General features: G+C 39.7%; 3 protein-coding genes and 1 non-coding gene across 12 annotated transcripts in view; 2 read left to right on the forward strand and 2 right to left on the reverse strand.

Moving 5' to 3' along the window:
• The window catches only part of LOC116042696 (extracellular serine/threonine protein kinase FAM20C-like), a 36,680-nt gene extending 34,950 nt beyond the window's left edge, over positions 1–1,730 (forward strand). For 4 of the 5 annotated variants that reach the window (XM_031289002.2, XM_031289000.2, XM_031289001.2 and 1 more), the window contains exons 9-11: positions 386–467; positions 584–643; positions 858–1,730. In XM_031289002.2, the coding sequence (XP_031144862.1) occupies positions 386–467; positions 584–643; positions 858–1,101 (386 nt within the window). In that variant the 3' untranslated portion in view covers positions 1,102–1,730. Of the gene's footprint in view, positions 1–385; positions 481–583; positions 644–857 lie in introns of all 5 variants that reach the window. The other variant, XR_004103298.2, reaches the window with a different exon arrangement.
• Positions 1,731–2,301: 571 nt separating this feature from the next.
• baiap2l2b (BAR/IMD domain containing adaptor protein 2 like 2b) lies at positions 2,302–14,971 on the forward strand. Of its 2 annotated transcripts, XM_031289587.2 has the most exons (14): positions 2,302–3,715; positions 3,934–4,009; positions 4,542–4,628; positions 5,456–5,517; positions 6,882–6,953; positions 7,806–7,895; positions 8,099–8,230; positions 8,412–8,516; positions 9,443–9,545; positions 9,869–10,076; positions 11,954–12,019; positions 13,072–13,399; positions 13,548–13,591; positions 14,048–14,971. In XM_031289587.2, the coding sequence occupies exons 1-14, from the start codon at positions 3,662–3,664 to the stop codon at positions 14,121–14,123; spliced, it is 1,503 nt and encodes a 500-aa protein (XP_031145447.1). In that variant the 5' UTR covers positions 2,302–3,661; the 3' UTR covers positions 14,124–14,971. The 2 variants fall into 2 exon arrangements, with proteins under 2 accessions (XP_031145447.1, XP_031145446.1); XM_031289586.2 differs by lacking the exons at positions 2,302–3,715; positions 3,934–4,009; positions 4,542–4,628; positions 5,456–5,517 and adding an exon at positions 6,010–6,328 and having other exon boundaries at positions 6,658–6,953.
• trnai-uau lies at positions 12,531–12,624 on the reverse strand. Its single transcript has 2 exons — positions 12,587–12,624; positions 12,531–12,566 (listed from the first exon to the last, which is right to left on the reverse strand). It is a non-coding gene; the product is annotated as a tRNA-Ile (tRNA).
• A 546-nt stretch (positions 14,972–15,517) lies between the features above and the next one.
• Positions 15,518–16,394, reverse strand: part of pvalb7 (parvalbumin 7) — a 38,656-nt gene continuing 37,779 nt past the window's right edge. For 3 of the 4 annotated variants that reach the window (XM_031289090.2, XM_031289089.2, XM_031289091.2), the window contains exon 5: positions 16,022–16,174. In XM_031289090.2, the coding sequence (XP_031144950.1) occupies positions 16,149–16,174 (26 nt within the window). In that variant the 3' untranslated portion in view covers positions 16,022–16,148. Of the gene's footprint in view, positions 16,175–16,394 lie in introns of all 4 variants that reach the window. The other variant, XM_036000890.1, reaches the window with a different exon arrangement.

The following is a 16,394-nucleotide window of genomic DNA, read 5'->3' on the forward strand; positions in this document are numbered from 1 at the left end:
GAAAGTCTATATAAAGAGGTACAATACAGCGCTGGCAGTGATACATTTACTAACCAACAACCTTGTAAATACAAAACATTTAAATGCTACATTTCAAATTTTTAGAAAACATCACTAAATGAATTCATTATCATGGTATAGTTATTTTAGGAATTATGCATCACATATTTTTAAGCAATACAATAATAAAAAAATAGCACATTGTATTGCTTAAATATGAAATGTCATCGTTTGACTTGTGTTGGCCATGACAAAACTGTTTTCAGCTCAATGTTTGTTATAGACAGTATGCCATGTATAATAGGATATTATAAGCTCAACAGAGGAAATGGGAACTTTCTTGTGTCCGACAGTAGTAACCAAATTTCTTTTCCCCCTTGTCTAGGTAACATGGACAGGCACCATTATGAAACTTTTGAGAAGTTTGGCAACAATACTTTCCTAGTACACCTTGACAACGGGAGGGCGTGAGTATCTTCGGTGTGTTAGTTTGTGTGTCTATGTTAATATACTTTTTCATAGTGGTTGCTGGGGTTGTAATTGTGATGTGGCCTAACCGACTCTGGGTCTGTTCTTATTGCAGATTTGGGCGTCACTCCAAGGATGAGCCCTCTATCCTAGCTCCTCTAGAACAGTGTTGCAGGTACAAACAAGAATGTACTCTGCAGATATTTACCGTTTTGTCCGCAGTTAGTTGGAATAGTACTTAATTTAGCACAGTTAAGGTTAATACAATTTTCACCGTGTCCACCGTTTTCCTCCTATTTTCTTATCTTCTCACATATTTCTTCCTTCCCTTATCACCCCATCCTGTCCTTGCTCTCTAACACCTCTCCATCATTTTGCTCTTTCTATAGAATCCGCCGCACCACCTGGCTACGCCTGCGTCTACTGTCCCTGCCACAGTATCGTCTCAGTGATGTCATGAGGGCCTCGCTCTCCCATGATCCTCTTCACAGTGTGGCTCCACTGCTGTCGGAGCCTCACCTCGCTGCTCTCGATCGGCGCTTGAAAACTGTGCTGGAGACCGTAAGTCGTTGCCAAAAGAGACAGAGTGAAGATGGTGGTGATGATGGGGTCCTCTATGATGACATTGCCTAATTGAAAGACATGGTCACACCTGCTGGGTAGGACAGTCTGTCTGTACCTCCCATATGTTATGATATATATGTACATGATTACATTTCACACTAGCACATGCAAAATGGTGTTAGCTGTTACATTGATGTAGTTAAAGTCACAAGGACATATTCCAAGTTAAAGTAGAACAGGTTGTTTACGTGACAATTCTTTCGAGCCGCTAATGTAATGGTGCCCTAGGATTTTTTTTTTTTAATTTCAGCATCAAAAATTCATGATGTTTTGAAAGTTGTAAGAGTTGAAAGAGTTTATAACGTTTAGACATATGATGGTATGCAATAACGGAATGGATAGTTGGTCAAATATTTAATGCAATTTTAAAACTATTGAACACTTGTACCGTATCCTAGGAAGTATTATCAAGTATTGGAAATTCATCAGTTACATTTTGTCAATTCTTTTGTCATTTACTTGAAAAATTGGTGTATTCAAATGTGATGACAACAAAATTGGTCTGTTACAGGTTAAAATGTGTGCGTAGTAAAGGAGGCGACTGCATGTTTGAAATTCAGGTTAATTTGACTGGTGACGAACAATTTGACTTTACATTCTCTTAGTCTCTTTTTGCATTCTGTCAAAATAATATTAGTACTTTGTAGGGGTGCACGATTCAGAAAATGTCACAATTCGATTCGATATAGATTTTTAGGCTCACGATTCGATTCAAAATCGATTTTCGATTCTAAAACGATTCTCAATTAAAAAAACAATTCACAGTACGTAAATGTAGTTACTTTTCCCATGTGTGTGTGTGTATATATATATATATATATATATATATATATATATGTGTGTATATATATATATATATATATATATATATATATATATATATCTTATACATTCATGTGGATTTTTTATTTAGTTTATTTAGTATCTTTTATTGTCCATATTATTCATGTGGATTTGTTTGTTATTTGATCATCCTGTTATGATGTATGTTGTATGTGATGTCCGTAAGCTACTGGGACCTTGAATTTCCCCTTAGGGATCAATAAAGTATCTATCTATCATGTGACTGCAGTAGACATACAATTAAAATATATATATTTTTTTAATAAATAAATATTAATCGATTTTTGGAATTCTATGAATCGATTTTGAATCGGTAGAGCTTGAATCGCGATTCAAATACGAATTGATTTTGCAGTTTAGTTACATATTTCCTCGGTCCTTTGAATATTTAAATAATTACGCACACTGACAATATGAAGTGTAAAGTTGCAACAAATGTACTAAATAATAAAAAGGTGAACTAAAACACAAACTGACTGATAAATGCACATTGAAAATGGGTAATGCAATGAATCAATGTGGTTTGTTTACACTAAAATAAGAAAAGACAGAACATTTTTAAGGATTTATGAATGTAAAAGCCCTTGGATTCTAGCAGCACCAGCATAATTGTTATTATTGAAATTATTTAGTTATTTGGAGTAAAGTATACCATACAGTTCTGTTTGTGTTATACGTTGTGAGTTAAGTGGTCATGGACATTTTATTATGTGTCCTCAAAAAGTCATAGAAAGGTTTTGAAATGTTGTCCATTAAAATGTGTGGGAACCCGGTAATTGTGATTATCTTTTAGGATACCCGCTACATAAAGAATAATGAAAAGAGCTTCTAGTGGAGTGGACATAGTGTGGTTCGACTGCAGTATAGTAGTACAAAATATCAGAAGCCCCCTTTAAAGTTTGAATTCTTCTGATTCTTTAATGCACATGTGAATTGTTTCTAGTCTTCAACTTGCCTTTGCTCTTCATGACTGACATCTAGAGTTAGAAATCGTAGCTTTCATCTTGATTCAATATGTTGGTCTGTTGATGGACAGAAAAGGGTGATCCTTATATTATTTTTATGTAATTGTTGTGTGATAGGAGTACAGTATATAGCTCATAGATATTTGATATGTGAGTTTTATGAAGGAGATGACTTTAGAGATATTTCCTCATAGCGTTTTACTTGTAGTGTCTTTGTATCTAACTGTAATATGAATACTTAATATGTACCTTTTTTTAAGGCAGTAACTTTAGTTTGTTTCACCAGAGTTGAGGTCCTCCCTTAGGTGTGAGTTCACGTCACAGCTAACTGGGTAGCTGGCAGTCCTCCTTTCCTTTCAGGGACTCTATCAATAATTTACCTGGCCTTGCTAGATTGATGGCACCTTCTCCCTTTTCGCTTCCCCTCGCTCGCTTGCCCATTCTTTCCATGAAATCTACTGCTGACAAGGGGGTAAAAGAGCTTATTAACGGTTGTGAGAGAAAGGTAGAGAGGGCATCATTCTATCAGACAGGTGTTAGCAGTCTTCGGAACAGCAGCAGGAACAGTGGGAATGCAGTGAAAGTGACTTTAACTGCCTTAAAACGCTGATACACAAAGGACAAGAATTGCTGCGAAAACTTTGTCAGAAGTTTGAATGGGAATACAGACTCTCTACAGAAGGTTGTTCTGTCTATGACGTTCATTTTTTTTGAGACCTTTTCTTTGTTTGAAGTTCATATTGTCTTTGAAATTGGACACTATGTCCGGAGCCACCAGTGACCAGCTGCACAGATCAACTTTAACTGTCTATTCGGTGAGTTCTTGCCTTGTCCTCTACCTGTGGTTTCTGTTCATGGGCTGTAATGTAGTATTTAAAATGGGAGGAAGAACTATGAGATATAGTTAAACGTGGCCTGGCCGGGGTGACTTGGGTGAGTATCTATCAGATTTAAAATTCCTGTGTGTTCAATGATTGCAAAAGTAACTGTTGTTTCTTTTGGTGTGTATTTCTCTTTGTGTGTGTTACTGTAGAACCTGATGGAGCACTTCAATCCTGGCCTCCAGAAGCTTGTTGCTTTAGGAAACAGCTATGTCAATGCTTTCCAAGGTGAGTGAGCTTGTGAGTGACTGGTGGGTAGATGTGTGGGTGATTGATGTGCGTGCGTGCGTGCGTGTGTGTGCGTGTGTGCACATACATTTATATTATGTAAAAATAAATGTGTAAAATTAAGCTTTTATGAGAACATGCAGCAGAATTGAAACCTGCACCCCATTGTATTTGCCTTTTTGGCCTCACTAATCCTTCCTGTCTACAATTCTATGGTGAGCAGCATATATCATTAATGTACCTCTCGTCCTGATAAAAAAAGGAACAGGTAGTCAGTCACAGGACAACAAGGCAGCGTTGTAAAACTATACCAACTGGCATGGGGCTATTCCTAGACCAAAACCACATATCATATATCAGCAGCACTGCAAGGCTTGTGTTTAAAATGAATAAAAGCAGAATGGATTGACCCAGTTAAGAGTAGTATAACTGGCTGGGGTGTTACTCCAAGGCCAATAAGTTTATACAGTTAAATATTTGAAAAGGTTGTAGTTTATTGTGCATTGTGTGTGTGTGTGTGTGTGCCCTACAGCCTTAGCTGTTTGCAGTGAGGCCTACTTTAGTGCTGTGGCTAAGATGGGTGACCAGGCCCTTCACACGCTTTCCTCTCGCTCTCTTGGTAAGTGTGTGAATGTGTGTGTGTGTGTGTGTGTGTGTGTGTGTGTGTGTGTGTGTGTGTGTGTGTGTGTGTGTGTGTGTGTGTTTTTACGTATGATTGATTACTCAATCTTTCAATAACAGGTTTCACCCGTAATTTATTGCATTACAGACACATAATTGTTCTCTAGAGATGGCTAAGTGCTCTATCAAATTAATGTCAAGCCTTATCATACAGACACATCCCAGATTGTAAAATACCACATCATCTCATCCTCTCTTGTATGTCTGTGTGTGTGTGTGTGTGTGTGTGTGTGTGTGTGTGTGTGTGTGTGTGTGTGCAGGTCTAAGTGCATACATGAGTGCATATTTTCCACCAGCTTCACTTTCACTCTGACTACGGGGCTGTATGATATCATTGTTAGCATTATGCTAAGGCGTCCCCATTGAGAGTGTGAGGGCTCATTCATCAGTGCTAGCACAGCGTGACTTACGTAGTTCTGCTAGGTTGACTAACTGAGAAGGTCAGGGAGCCACAGCGTGACCTGGGGCCCTATTAAGTAACAGCCTCTAAATTATAGATGGGGACAGTCTTTCAGCTGCACTCAATTCATTAGCTCAACCACAATCTATGACAATAATCAACACCAGAGGCACCCATAATATAAAGGGCTTGACTAACTTTCCACCATCTTAACATGATGACTTGATCAGTGTTAAATTGTGTTAAAGTCATATATCAAATTACTGCTCAAGTATTGTGCCTTTCTTTTGTAAATTCACACAAAATAAGAAAAAGCATTAGATCAATGGTAATTCAAAATGTCTAGTCTTTTTCGTTTTATACAGGGGATGTCCTGATCCAGTTATCGGAAACACAGAGGAGACTCACCGCAGAGATGGAGGGAGTGGTCAGTACATGTCTTCAGTCAATACTCATATTATTCAAACCAAAACACAGGATCCCCGTTGTCTCAGAAAAGCCGGCTAAATCTTAGAATTTAAGTGCTTCGGGGTGCCCTAGTAGCTCACCTGGTTGAACGTGGGCTCAGTTCTTACAGCGGCGGCCTGGGTTCAATTCCGACCTGCCACCCTTTGGTGCATGTCATCCCCCTCTATCTTCCACTTTCCTGTCTTAAGCAGTCCTATCCAATAAAGACAAAAAATAATCTTTAAAGTGCTCATATTATGCTCATTTTCAGGTTCATAATTGTATTTAGAGGTTGTACCAGAATAGGTTTATGTGGTTTAATTTTCAGAAAACACCATATATTTGTTGTACTGCACATTGCTGCAGCTCCTCTTTTCACCCTGTGTGTTGAGCTCTCTGTTTTAGCTACAGAGTGAGGCATCTCACTTCTGTTCCATCTTTGTTGGGAGTCGCAACAATAATACATACATAAATGTGTAGCAATGACATATAGCAGACATTGTTGTCCTGCAGCCCTGGAAAAAGCATGTCATTTAAATGATTAATGTTACATATTGGGAAATACAATTGTGTGGATTTTACCCAGATATAATATTAATCCTTTCATCTAACTTTGGGAAAGACCGCAAAATTTCCTAAAATGTTTTGAAATCTTGTTATACACACATATGTTGCATCTGGTCTTAATGCGTTAATTAAGAAATATACGTAGGATGCTCAAAGAATCACTTTTGACTTTACAGAAAGTTTTAGGAGATGAGTTTCTGCTTGCATGTCACTGCCCTCCTGTTGTCCTCGGGTCAAATCTGACCCATTTTCAAAAAGTTTCTATATCAGAAATTTGGGCTTCTTTCAACCAAATTTTCAAAAGATATAACGTGGATGGCTCCCTACAATGCTCTTCACAAGTTTTATTCAATTTCATAGCATTTGAAAAAAAAAAAATCATAAAAGAACGTTGAAAAAAGTCAGGAATAGCTTCAAAAATGTGGGGGAAAAAACACAAAAACGTCAAAAGGTGACAAAAGTGTTGAAAAAGACGTCCAAAACGTTGAAAAAAAGTTTACATTTTCACCCAGAAAAACAAAAAGTCGCATGGTCGACGGGAAGACAACACAAGGGTTAAAATTCATAGTGCCACTTGAACCCTTGCGCTTGATTGCAGTGGCTTTCAGTGATGTGAAAAAGGCAAAACATGTCCCTTTGATTAAAAAGTTGGCCTAATGATGGAGCACATTTGCATATAGATTCAGTCACACAAAATAATCTACTGTTTTAACAAGGGGGCAGTTTCCATAATAACTTAGCTGCATCACAATGACTTTGTTGTTCTTCCTGCTTCAGTTTCGATGGTTCCAGGTAGAGGTGTTGCAAGCCATGGAGAAGAATGTCAAGTTGGATGAGGAGTACATTGATGTGAGTGGAAAAAGCAAATGTTTTTATATTTATTCTTCTGAGGACTGGGTTAAGTTGAGGAGAATTTGGAGGAACTTACTGGGCTAGGAGTATGGTTTATGGTAACACTTAGGCAGCTATTCTATTATATGTACTAAGTCAAATGTCTGCCTGCATATATATACTGTAGCATTGCAATACTTTGTGTATTCTTAATTCATATATATACTGTGTATATATATATATATATATATATATATATTTTTTTTTTTTTTTTTCAGTTATTGGTTGAATAGAAAGATACAATTGTGAAAGAGAGTCAGTAAGATATTAATCAGTATATTTTTGCAAATAAATGTGGACTAAATTAATTTTAGGGTTATGGCTCATTCCTACTTTGTGGCTCAACATATGGAAACTACTGATGTGTACAGTACACTGTGGAGTTCACATTTGTTGCAATTCTTTTAATGATTTGAAACTTACCTACATTAATGGTAGTACAAGAAAAGTAATATTTACACATCCTTCAATAAGAAAAGAGAACGCCACTGTAATTTACCAATGACTTTTTCTTTATGGTTTGTCAATCGCAGTTAATCTTTGACTTGTTGCTGTGGACAACTTTGCAACTTGACTCCCATGTATCTGGTCATTTTAGCTATATTTATTGCATTTCCATTTACATAAACCTCAAAGCAGCTTCCCTGCAGATTTGAAAAAAACTTTCTGAGAATGTCCAATACCAATCTGAGTTTGAATTCTTTCGTAAAGTTAGTCAAGACCACAATCAGTTGAGAGGTAATTAGTCTCAAGAGAACCTTTCATTATCACATCAGAGCTTCATAAATCAATCTGTTTCCTGTGCTTCAGGGTAGTCGCAGAGTCTATGAGCTGGAGGTGAGGAACCAGGCAGAGGCTTTGGAGAAACAGCTCAGACGAGGAGCCTACAGAGACTCTCTGGTAGTTACACAGACATGTACAAACACTATGCAGGTTCACACGCTCATATACAGTACACAATGTACATTCACACACAAACTCAGTCCAGTAGCAATACTTGTGTACCATTGTATATGTGTCATTTCTCATACTTTGATGTGTGCATGCTTCCCTGTGTGTGTGTGTGTGTGTGTGTGTGTGTGTGTGTGTGTGTGTGTTTTTAGGAGAACAGTGAGTACATGCTATACCTGAGGCAGAGCCAGCAGGAGATCCAGAAGGAGGAGGAGAGGAGGTATCGCTTCTTGGCAGAGAAACACTGTGGCCTCACTCAGTCACTGCTCTTTCTTATAAACAAGGTACATACACACACACACACACACACACACACAAGACATTTTTATTCCACCCATGTGATAGCATGTTAATTGCTTGATTATATGAAATTCACGCCTCAGCATCCACTGGCTCATTTACCAAAGTTCATTTTGTTGCTGCCTGAGATTTAATGAGGTGTTTACCTCTCTTATCTGTTTTCAGACGGGTGCGTCTCTCCAGCAGAAGGCAGATGGATGGAAGGAGAAAGTGAACGACACCAGAGGGTCCAGACCTCGAACTCCCACTCATTTGGATCAAGATGCACAGGTACCAAGGCGTTACGTGGTTTAGTAAATTGTTTTGATCCAATGTGAACATTATACTCAGTCAATTAGTATTCTAAGCACCAGACAGCCTTGTAAAGAAGCTGTACTGGCTTAGGATGCCGCACCAGTGTCTGTATATAGCCTCAGTGACACGATTATGGAAAACTTCACACCATGTGCTGTATTGAAACCATAAATGTCATTTGTTATTATCAACTGAAGAGAGAACATGCCTTTGATTGATACAGGATATCATTAGGCACAACCCTTTACATTGCTGCTTTACTGCATACGACTTTACATTTTACAGGTGTACCTAATGAAGTGGCCACTGAGTGTAAATAATCTGCAGAAAGTGCTGACTTTGATAGAATGGATCACAATTATTTAATTAGTGACTGAGACAGATATTTCTGTTAAAAATGTTTTGTATACATTTAGACAGCAAGCAATTTAAAGGTGCAGTAGGTAAGCCTTATAAAACTAACTTTCTGTCATATTTGCTGAAACTGACCCTATGTTCCAGTAGAACTACATAAAGCAGGTAATAAAAAAAAAATCCGGCTCCTCTGGCACCACCTACAGCCTGTAGTGCGATTTGCAAAAATCCACAGCTCCCTGTTCAGATGCTCCAATCAGGGCCTGGGGGGGGGGGGGGGGGGGTCTAACTGCGTGTCAATCACTGCTCATGCACACGCATTCATTCTCCCTTGTGGGGGGAGGGGCTTAGGAGACCGTTTTGGGCTTTAGCAGAAAGGGGGGAGGGACTGAGAAGTTGTCGATGTTCAAATTCTTTGGCTAAGTCCTGGATCTTCACAATCCTACCTACAGCACCTTTAAGCGTTGTGCTTAAAGCAAAAACAATTACTGTGCTAGATTTCTATTAAATTTTGAGTTTATTTACTTGTGTATGTTGTTTCTGACCAGCTGCGAGGTTCAGTGAGCTCCCTGCTGCAGACAGTAGCCAGAGATGAAGATATGTCCTGGGCCAGGAGGGAGCAGCAGGCACTGGGCAGAGTGCCCTCTAGAGGTGGGAGGAAGACTGTACTTTGTGGAAACTATGATTGTTGTAAATTAATATGATTACATTCTGACAACCTTTGAAGCCAAACAAGATCAGTGGTATGTCTGAGTAAATAAGTTATCCCTTTATTTTCGGCTATGGATACACATTCATATTCATACACCCAAAATAGTCCCTTATCCCTCTTTTCCCACACCTGTCTTTGAGTTTGTTTTTAATGGCATGGTAAGCATGAGGCAGAAAATCTTTTCCCTGTTTTATGTCTAACTCTCCCTCTTCATCCTATTCCTTTTTTTCGCTCTCCGTTCCACTTGTTCTCCACCCTCTAGCGCCGTCTCCTCTCCCCAGCCGCTCTCGCTCCAGCTCAGTGGGTGAATCTCTGGGTCTTGGTGGAGGCAGATCCATGAGAGCCCTGGTTTCTCACCCCTCCTCATCCAACCCAAAGCTTCTACCATTCAACAGGGGAGAGACTGTCACCGTACTGGTTCAGGAGCCACGTAACGGCTGGCTGTATGGACGCACTGACAGCAGCCTGCGGTGGGTAGCTGAGATAGAAGACGATGTGTATTCATGCAGGTGCAGGAGCTATGGATTAGTGTATTTAAGATGTTTTACATTGGAATTAAATTCTAAAAATCTGTGACTATGTATGACTTTCAGCAACCAGAAGGTATTGCAACCAGAAGGTATTGCAACTGATAAAGCTCTGGCACAACCGTTGCTACATAGCCCTCTCCTCCTCCACCATTGACAGTGAAATCACATTGTCACAACAGAAATGAGAAAGCTAATTAAAGCTTTAGTGCGTAACTTTTTGATATTAATAAACGTCTGTTACATTCAAGCCGTTGCCAAATGAGTTGCTACAAAGCTAATTAAAACTATCAGCACCACACAACTCTCTCTGTATTTCTCAGAAACTCAAGTGAAGATAATTACCTCTTCTGAAGAGTCCATGTTTTTTTTAATCCTCCGTGTCCTCCTTAGCTGCTAGCAACTGCATCGAGGATTGGTGGGGGCGCGTGCGCGATCTCAGAAGGCTTGTATCGCGTGGATGTGCCGACAGTGTTGTTGTCATTACTTAGAATTCCTTATGACGGAGACAGAAACTACGCACTATAGCTTTAAATATTCAAAGGAAAATTGAATGGAAATGGTAACATTATTGTCATTTTTTCATTTATCATGAGAACAAAATGTCTTGCATTGCTGATTAGTCACGTGTATGGGCAGTATGTGGATGGCCTTATAGGCCGAGTGTTTTGAAAGAAGAAATCTCAGCACCTTTATGTGCAAGAGTTGAGAAATAATTTATATCAACAAAGCAATACAAATCAGCAAGTGACTTTTGAGGCAAACTGTGACACTGTGTGTAAAAAGGGAAACCAGTCATTGTTTTGCCAGAGAAAACGTTCCTCCCTCCACATTAACAGAACCTTGATTAATCCTATTTTATCATACTTTTATTGAATCAGTTTTGTCTTTTTGCCTGGTGTTATGATTTAGGAACTTGTCTCTTAAAAATAGGAACCGTCTGAATCAAATTGTGAAGAGGTCCAGTAAGCTGATGGGAAAGCCACACCTCAACCCAGAATCCCTGTATTCTAAACCGTTACAAAGGATAGCTGCAACTATTTTGAAAGACTACTCCCACCCTTTACATAGTGAATTTCAGCTCCTACCGTCGGGACGCACGTATAAAGTACCACCCTGTAAAACTAAGCGATACAGCAACAGCTTTGTCCCAGTGGCTATACATATATTCAATAAGTAGTAGCAATACAGGTCCGCTGCCTTATTTATTTTTATTTCTGTATTTGTTCTGCGGAATTATTTATTTATTGTATTTTATTAGTAATGAGCAATGTTGTCTCATTGTCACGTTACATCCTACAGTCTGCTGCTGATTGTGTGTGTGTGTGTGTGTGTGTGTGTGTGTGTGTGTGTGTGTGTGTGTGTGTGTGTGTGTGTGTGTGTGTGTGTGTGTGTGTGTGTGTGTGTGTGTGTGTGTGTGTGTGTGTGTGTGTGTGTGTGCGTGTAAAAGGAGGCTGACCAACTCAACACCTACTGTAAACCAAATCTACCTTTGGGTATTAATAAAGTTACCTTGACGTGAGATCAGCAAGTGTCATTACGTGCAATAAGACAGTAAAGCTATTTATTTTGACAACTTAAACTATGAGATGAAGTATAAATGTTGTTTTGTGTAGGTTTCCATTTGGTAAGAGCACAAACAAGTACTGCAAAACATCGTCGTTTATAGACACTCTACACTTGTACATTCATTTCAAGTCTAAATAAACAGTATGTTTTGTCTGATGTAGAATGTTTTACAGTATATACTCCTGGTACAAGGACACGAGGATGTATGGGATTTGTTGTTTCCTCATTTGTATCTGTCTTATCTCCTCCAGTCAGGGCTGGTTCCCTGCTGCTTATGTGGCCCCTGTCGAGGATTTCTCCAACACTTTAGCAACAAGGTAGGAATTACTGTCAGTCTGCACACCAAAGAATTTTAGAGGTTGAAAACAATTCACATCTGTGGTATAGTGGCCAACATTTCTGCCTCTTACAATGTAAAATGACAAAAGATTTCAGTGTGACAGATTAACCTCAGATTGGAAGCGAATTTGCAATTCCTAGGATGGCGAAGGAATGCTCCGCCCTACTCAGACTTACTCTGCCTCTGATTGGCTTACCCTGGTATTCTTACCCTAACCCTAACCAACTTAATCCTAATGCCTAAACCTAACCCAATCCAACCAACGAAGAAGAAGACATACTTTATTGATTATTTTTTTTTACACATTACATACAGCCCGAGGTGGCTGCCAATGAACAGGCGTACCAAGCAATTTGGGAGGTAGACTGGCACCTTTCCAGCTACCAGTACACACTCCGTACTTGGTCTGTATGGGGACATGAACTGGTGACCCACTGGTTTCCAAGCCAAGTCCCCACAGACTGAGCTACTGCCACCCCCAAAAACTCTGCTCCAGGTGAGGCTCGAACTCACAACCTCGGCATTGCCTTGCTGTATACTGTCATATAAGTACCGCGCGCTAACCGATTGCGCCACTGGAGCTACAAAGGAAATGAGTACTAGCCAATCAAAGGCCGAGTAGGGTGGGACATTTCTTCACCACCTGGAAAAATGCTCCTACTCCCAGATGTTGGCCAGCATACAACCTGCTATAGTGTCCTCAAGCAAGAGAACGAATGCCTAACATTTTTAGTAGCACTGTTCTGTTGCGGATCTGAAACTTGCCCGACTCTGAACACCAATAGAACATATTTTTGTTGTTTTGTGTCAGTTCACACTACAGAATGGCCGTACTAATACTTACTGTAAAATGCATATTTAGTGGGCTGTTCTGTAACAAATAATATACTATATATACTTGTGGAACATACCCCAGCTCAGAAATGGGAAAGGAGGCTTTATATTTATTATCTTTCACCAACATATTCCAGGTCACTCTCCTGTTATGAATCACTAAATGCTCCTATATGTGCGCCTTTGACCCCTCAGTGGTGGTTCTCTAAGAAGCCACAGTATGAACAATCTGCTTGACCCCACTGACACCTACACTGACCAACCAGAGAGCAAGAGCTACGGAGATGTCCCGCCACCAGCCACACCCAACCGCAGAGCCTCTGTAGACGGCCGGCCAATCTCTCCTCTCCCTGAGAAGAAACTGGAGTCAAGCCAAACAAAGAACTACAACGAACAGCCACCTCCACCTCCTCCCCCACCGCCACCACCTCCGCTGAGTCAGAATCTTAGAAGGGGCTCTGCAGATTTTCGACCAATCTCTACCCTCCCTGACAGGAAGTGTGATTCAGCATCTGATGTCCAGGTACCAGAGAGAGTTAAATTCTGAAATAGATTAACTCTCAAAGGATGGCAAAACGTTTTATCTTCTGTTCCATATAGAGTAATCCTGGTACACTTATGCTACTTCACTTGTTTTGGTTATTCACACTGGCAATCCTCTCTTTTCTTAGACATTATCACCCCACAGGCCACCTGAAAACCCACTGTTTCCCAGGTAAATGTCAGTGTGTATGTGCTGATAGAAAAGAAAGTTTGTTTTCTGTGGTTCACTGTCTGAATTCCAGTATCTTTTTTGTTGTTGACTTATTTCATTAAGGGTGATCTATTTGCTAGTCAGTATTGTATCTTGGCATTTGTCTGAAATGATGCAAATTCATTCCATACAAGTGCATAATCATGAAAGTTGAAGAGTAGTGGATTTGTGCTAGCTGCAGGGTTTCAATGGACACTTAAAGTATCCCTTTATGTGTCATTTTAAAAGTGTATTTGGTATGAAAATTATCAAATGCTTGCTCACTATCCACAGTTATAACGTTCCATCTTCTGGCTGGGGTTTGGTGTTAGTTTCCCAACCTGGAGTGTGTGCATGTGTGTGTATGTGGTTTATTTGTGTTGGCAGTTGGAGCGTGTAAGGTATTGTGTAACATTGTACGTCATCCTCTTGTTTCAGAGGCACAAACCCATTCGCCACTGTAAAGCTTCGCCCCACGAAGACCAATGACAGATCTTCTCCTCAGATCCACTGATCCGTCATCGCTCATGCTGGCAGGGTTTGTAACCGAGGCTGCCAGATCAGGTTGTGGAGGCAGAATATATATTTTTTGTTTCAGGACGATGTAATGACATCTCTGAAATGTGAAGGCTTTGAGCTACAGGAGCAGAGGGAGGTTTGGTACAGTGTTGATGTTTTTCTTTTACCAAAAGAAAAGGTGATACTGTAGTACATCTAAGTAGTTTAATATCACAAACATACACTTTTAAAGTTAGTTAATATTAATTAAGTTAGTTGTTTTATCAACTCTTTGTACAGATTTTTATATAGATGGTCTGTTTGCCTGTTATAGTAAAAATATAAGTAATTAGACATTTTTTGAAATATGCTGACTCACTTTCTACCTACCATTACCATTCTTATATCTGTTCGCTAAATATGAAGCTACAGCCAGCAGCTGGTTAGCTTAACATAAAGTCAGGGAAACAACTTGCTGCCTAACAGCTTGCTGACTAACAGAGCTGTTTTTCCCTGTTTCCAGGGCTTTATGCTAAGCTACGCCACCTGGCTGCTGGCTCCAGCAACATAATTAGCGTACCGACATGAGAGTGATGATCTTCTCATCTGAATCTATCAAACAAAGCGAATAACGGTATTTTCCAAAATCTCAGAGTATTCCTTTAAGCTGATAACAGCTAAAGGATTTGTATTTTTTCACTTAAGCTGTCATGTGTCTTGCTCTTATGCTATGCTCATTTTTTAAAGCTATAGTGCGTAGTTTCTGTCTCCCCCATGAGAAATTCTAAGTAATGACAACAACACTGTCGGCACGTCCACATGATACAAGCCTTCCGTGATCGCGCACGCGCCCCCCACCCCTCTTCCACACAGTTGCTAGTATGCAAGGAGGACACGGAGGATTAAAAAAACATGATGGACTCTTCAGAAGAGGTAATTATCTTCACTCGAGCTTCTGCGCGGGAAAGTCACCGGATAATACGATCTTCTGAGCATAGTCACACTGAGAAATCCAGAGAGAGTTGTGTGGAGCTGATAGTCTTAATTAGCTTTGTAGCAACTCATTTGGCAATGGCTTGAATGTAACGGACGTTCATTAACATCAAAAAGTTACGCACTAAAGCTTTAAGCAAATGTGTCCCAAATCTGTATGCTTCGGTCATGTGATACAGATCCGATTTGACAGATCTGAACATAAAGTTGTAATTCCTTCAATTCTGACTCGGACCACTTCTGTATTTGAACCTAAATGCAGTCTGATACATATCCGATCTCTCACATGGTGGTAATAGTTTTTCTTGGATGTTTTCGTCATTGTCCTGTGATTGATATTTTGCAATGTTCAGTACTTTATGTTTTGTGAGTTTAAATGTTTGTGTCCTCTGTGAGTAACAATAAGTAAAGAGACAGTTATTACTCAAGTTTTTTTATTATCATTTCTTACTTAGATATTATTTTCTCTCTTCACAACTCTCTTACTGTATATATCATTTTATTTACTACGTCATCTGATCGGAGGCAGGGAGTGTGGAGGAGGAGGTGGAGGAGGAGAGGAAGTGAAGGAAGGTGGATTAGGAAGAGGAGTAGGAGTGCACTGATATGTGAACATCTAGAAGTAAAACCCATCATACAAAATGCACGATCTGAAATACACAGAGGAAGGAAATTAAGATTTAAGAAGTCTCTAACATCTACACCATCTACAGCACTAGTACCATCTGTTTTGAGACCACAAACTACCTTCATGAAATCATTAAGAATGATTCAGAAACCCATACAGCTTGTGCGATTAAATATTTATATAAAAATGAAAAATCAAAAATGACACTGGTGCCTGCTATGCCTGTATGTTCCTCCTCATGGTAACTCCCTGTTGGCCTGCTCCTGTAGTGTTTTGTAGAGAGAGCAGGCCTGGTCTGACTCCATGTGTGGGGTCCCGAGGAAGGTGAGAGGAGTAGTGGTAGTTACAAAATATGAATGCAGGGACGAAGAGGAGGAGGAGGAGGAGGAAGAAGAAGAAAGGGGGGTGTTCAGCTATCCCCTACTCATGCACCATGATTTCAAACTCTGAAAAAAGAAAAAAAGAAAATATTTGTGTGAGGCAGTGATGAGGCAAACTCTACTGACCTACAACGTTAAAGGTCCCATGGCATGAAAATTTCACTTTATGAGGTTTTTTAACATTAATATGAGTTCCCCCAGCCTGCCTATGGTCCCCATAGTGGCTAGAAATGGCGATCGGTGTAAACCGAGCCCTGGGTATCCTGCTCTGCCTTTGAGAAAATGA

This window comes from Sander lucioperca, chromosome 4, assembly GCF_008315115.2.
Source record: "Sander lucioperca isolate FBNREF2018 chromosome 4, SLUC_FBN_1.2, whole genome shotgun sequence".
Classification (NCBI taxonomy): Eukaryota; Metazoa; Chordata; class Actinopteri; order Perciformes; family Percidae; genus Sander; species Sander lucioperca.

Coding starts and splice junctions, on each gene's coding strand:
- baiap2l2b (XM_031289587.2), top strand. CDS start 3,662: ATGTCCGGAGCCACCAGTGACCAGCTGCACAGATCAACTTTAACTGTC. Junction 4,629..5,455: donor GCTTTCCTCTCGCTCTCTTG/GTAAGTGTGTGA, acceptor CGTTTTATACAG/GGGATGTCCTGATCCAGTTA. Junction 6,954..7,805: donor TGGATGAGGAGTACATTGAT/GTGAGTGGAAAA, acceptor CCTGTGCTTCAG/GGTAGTCGCAGAGTCTATGA.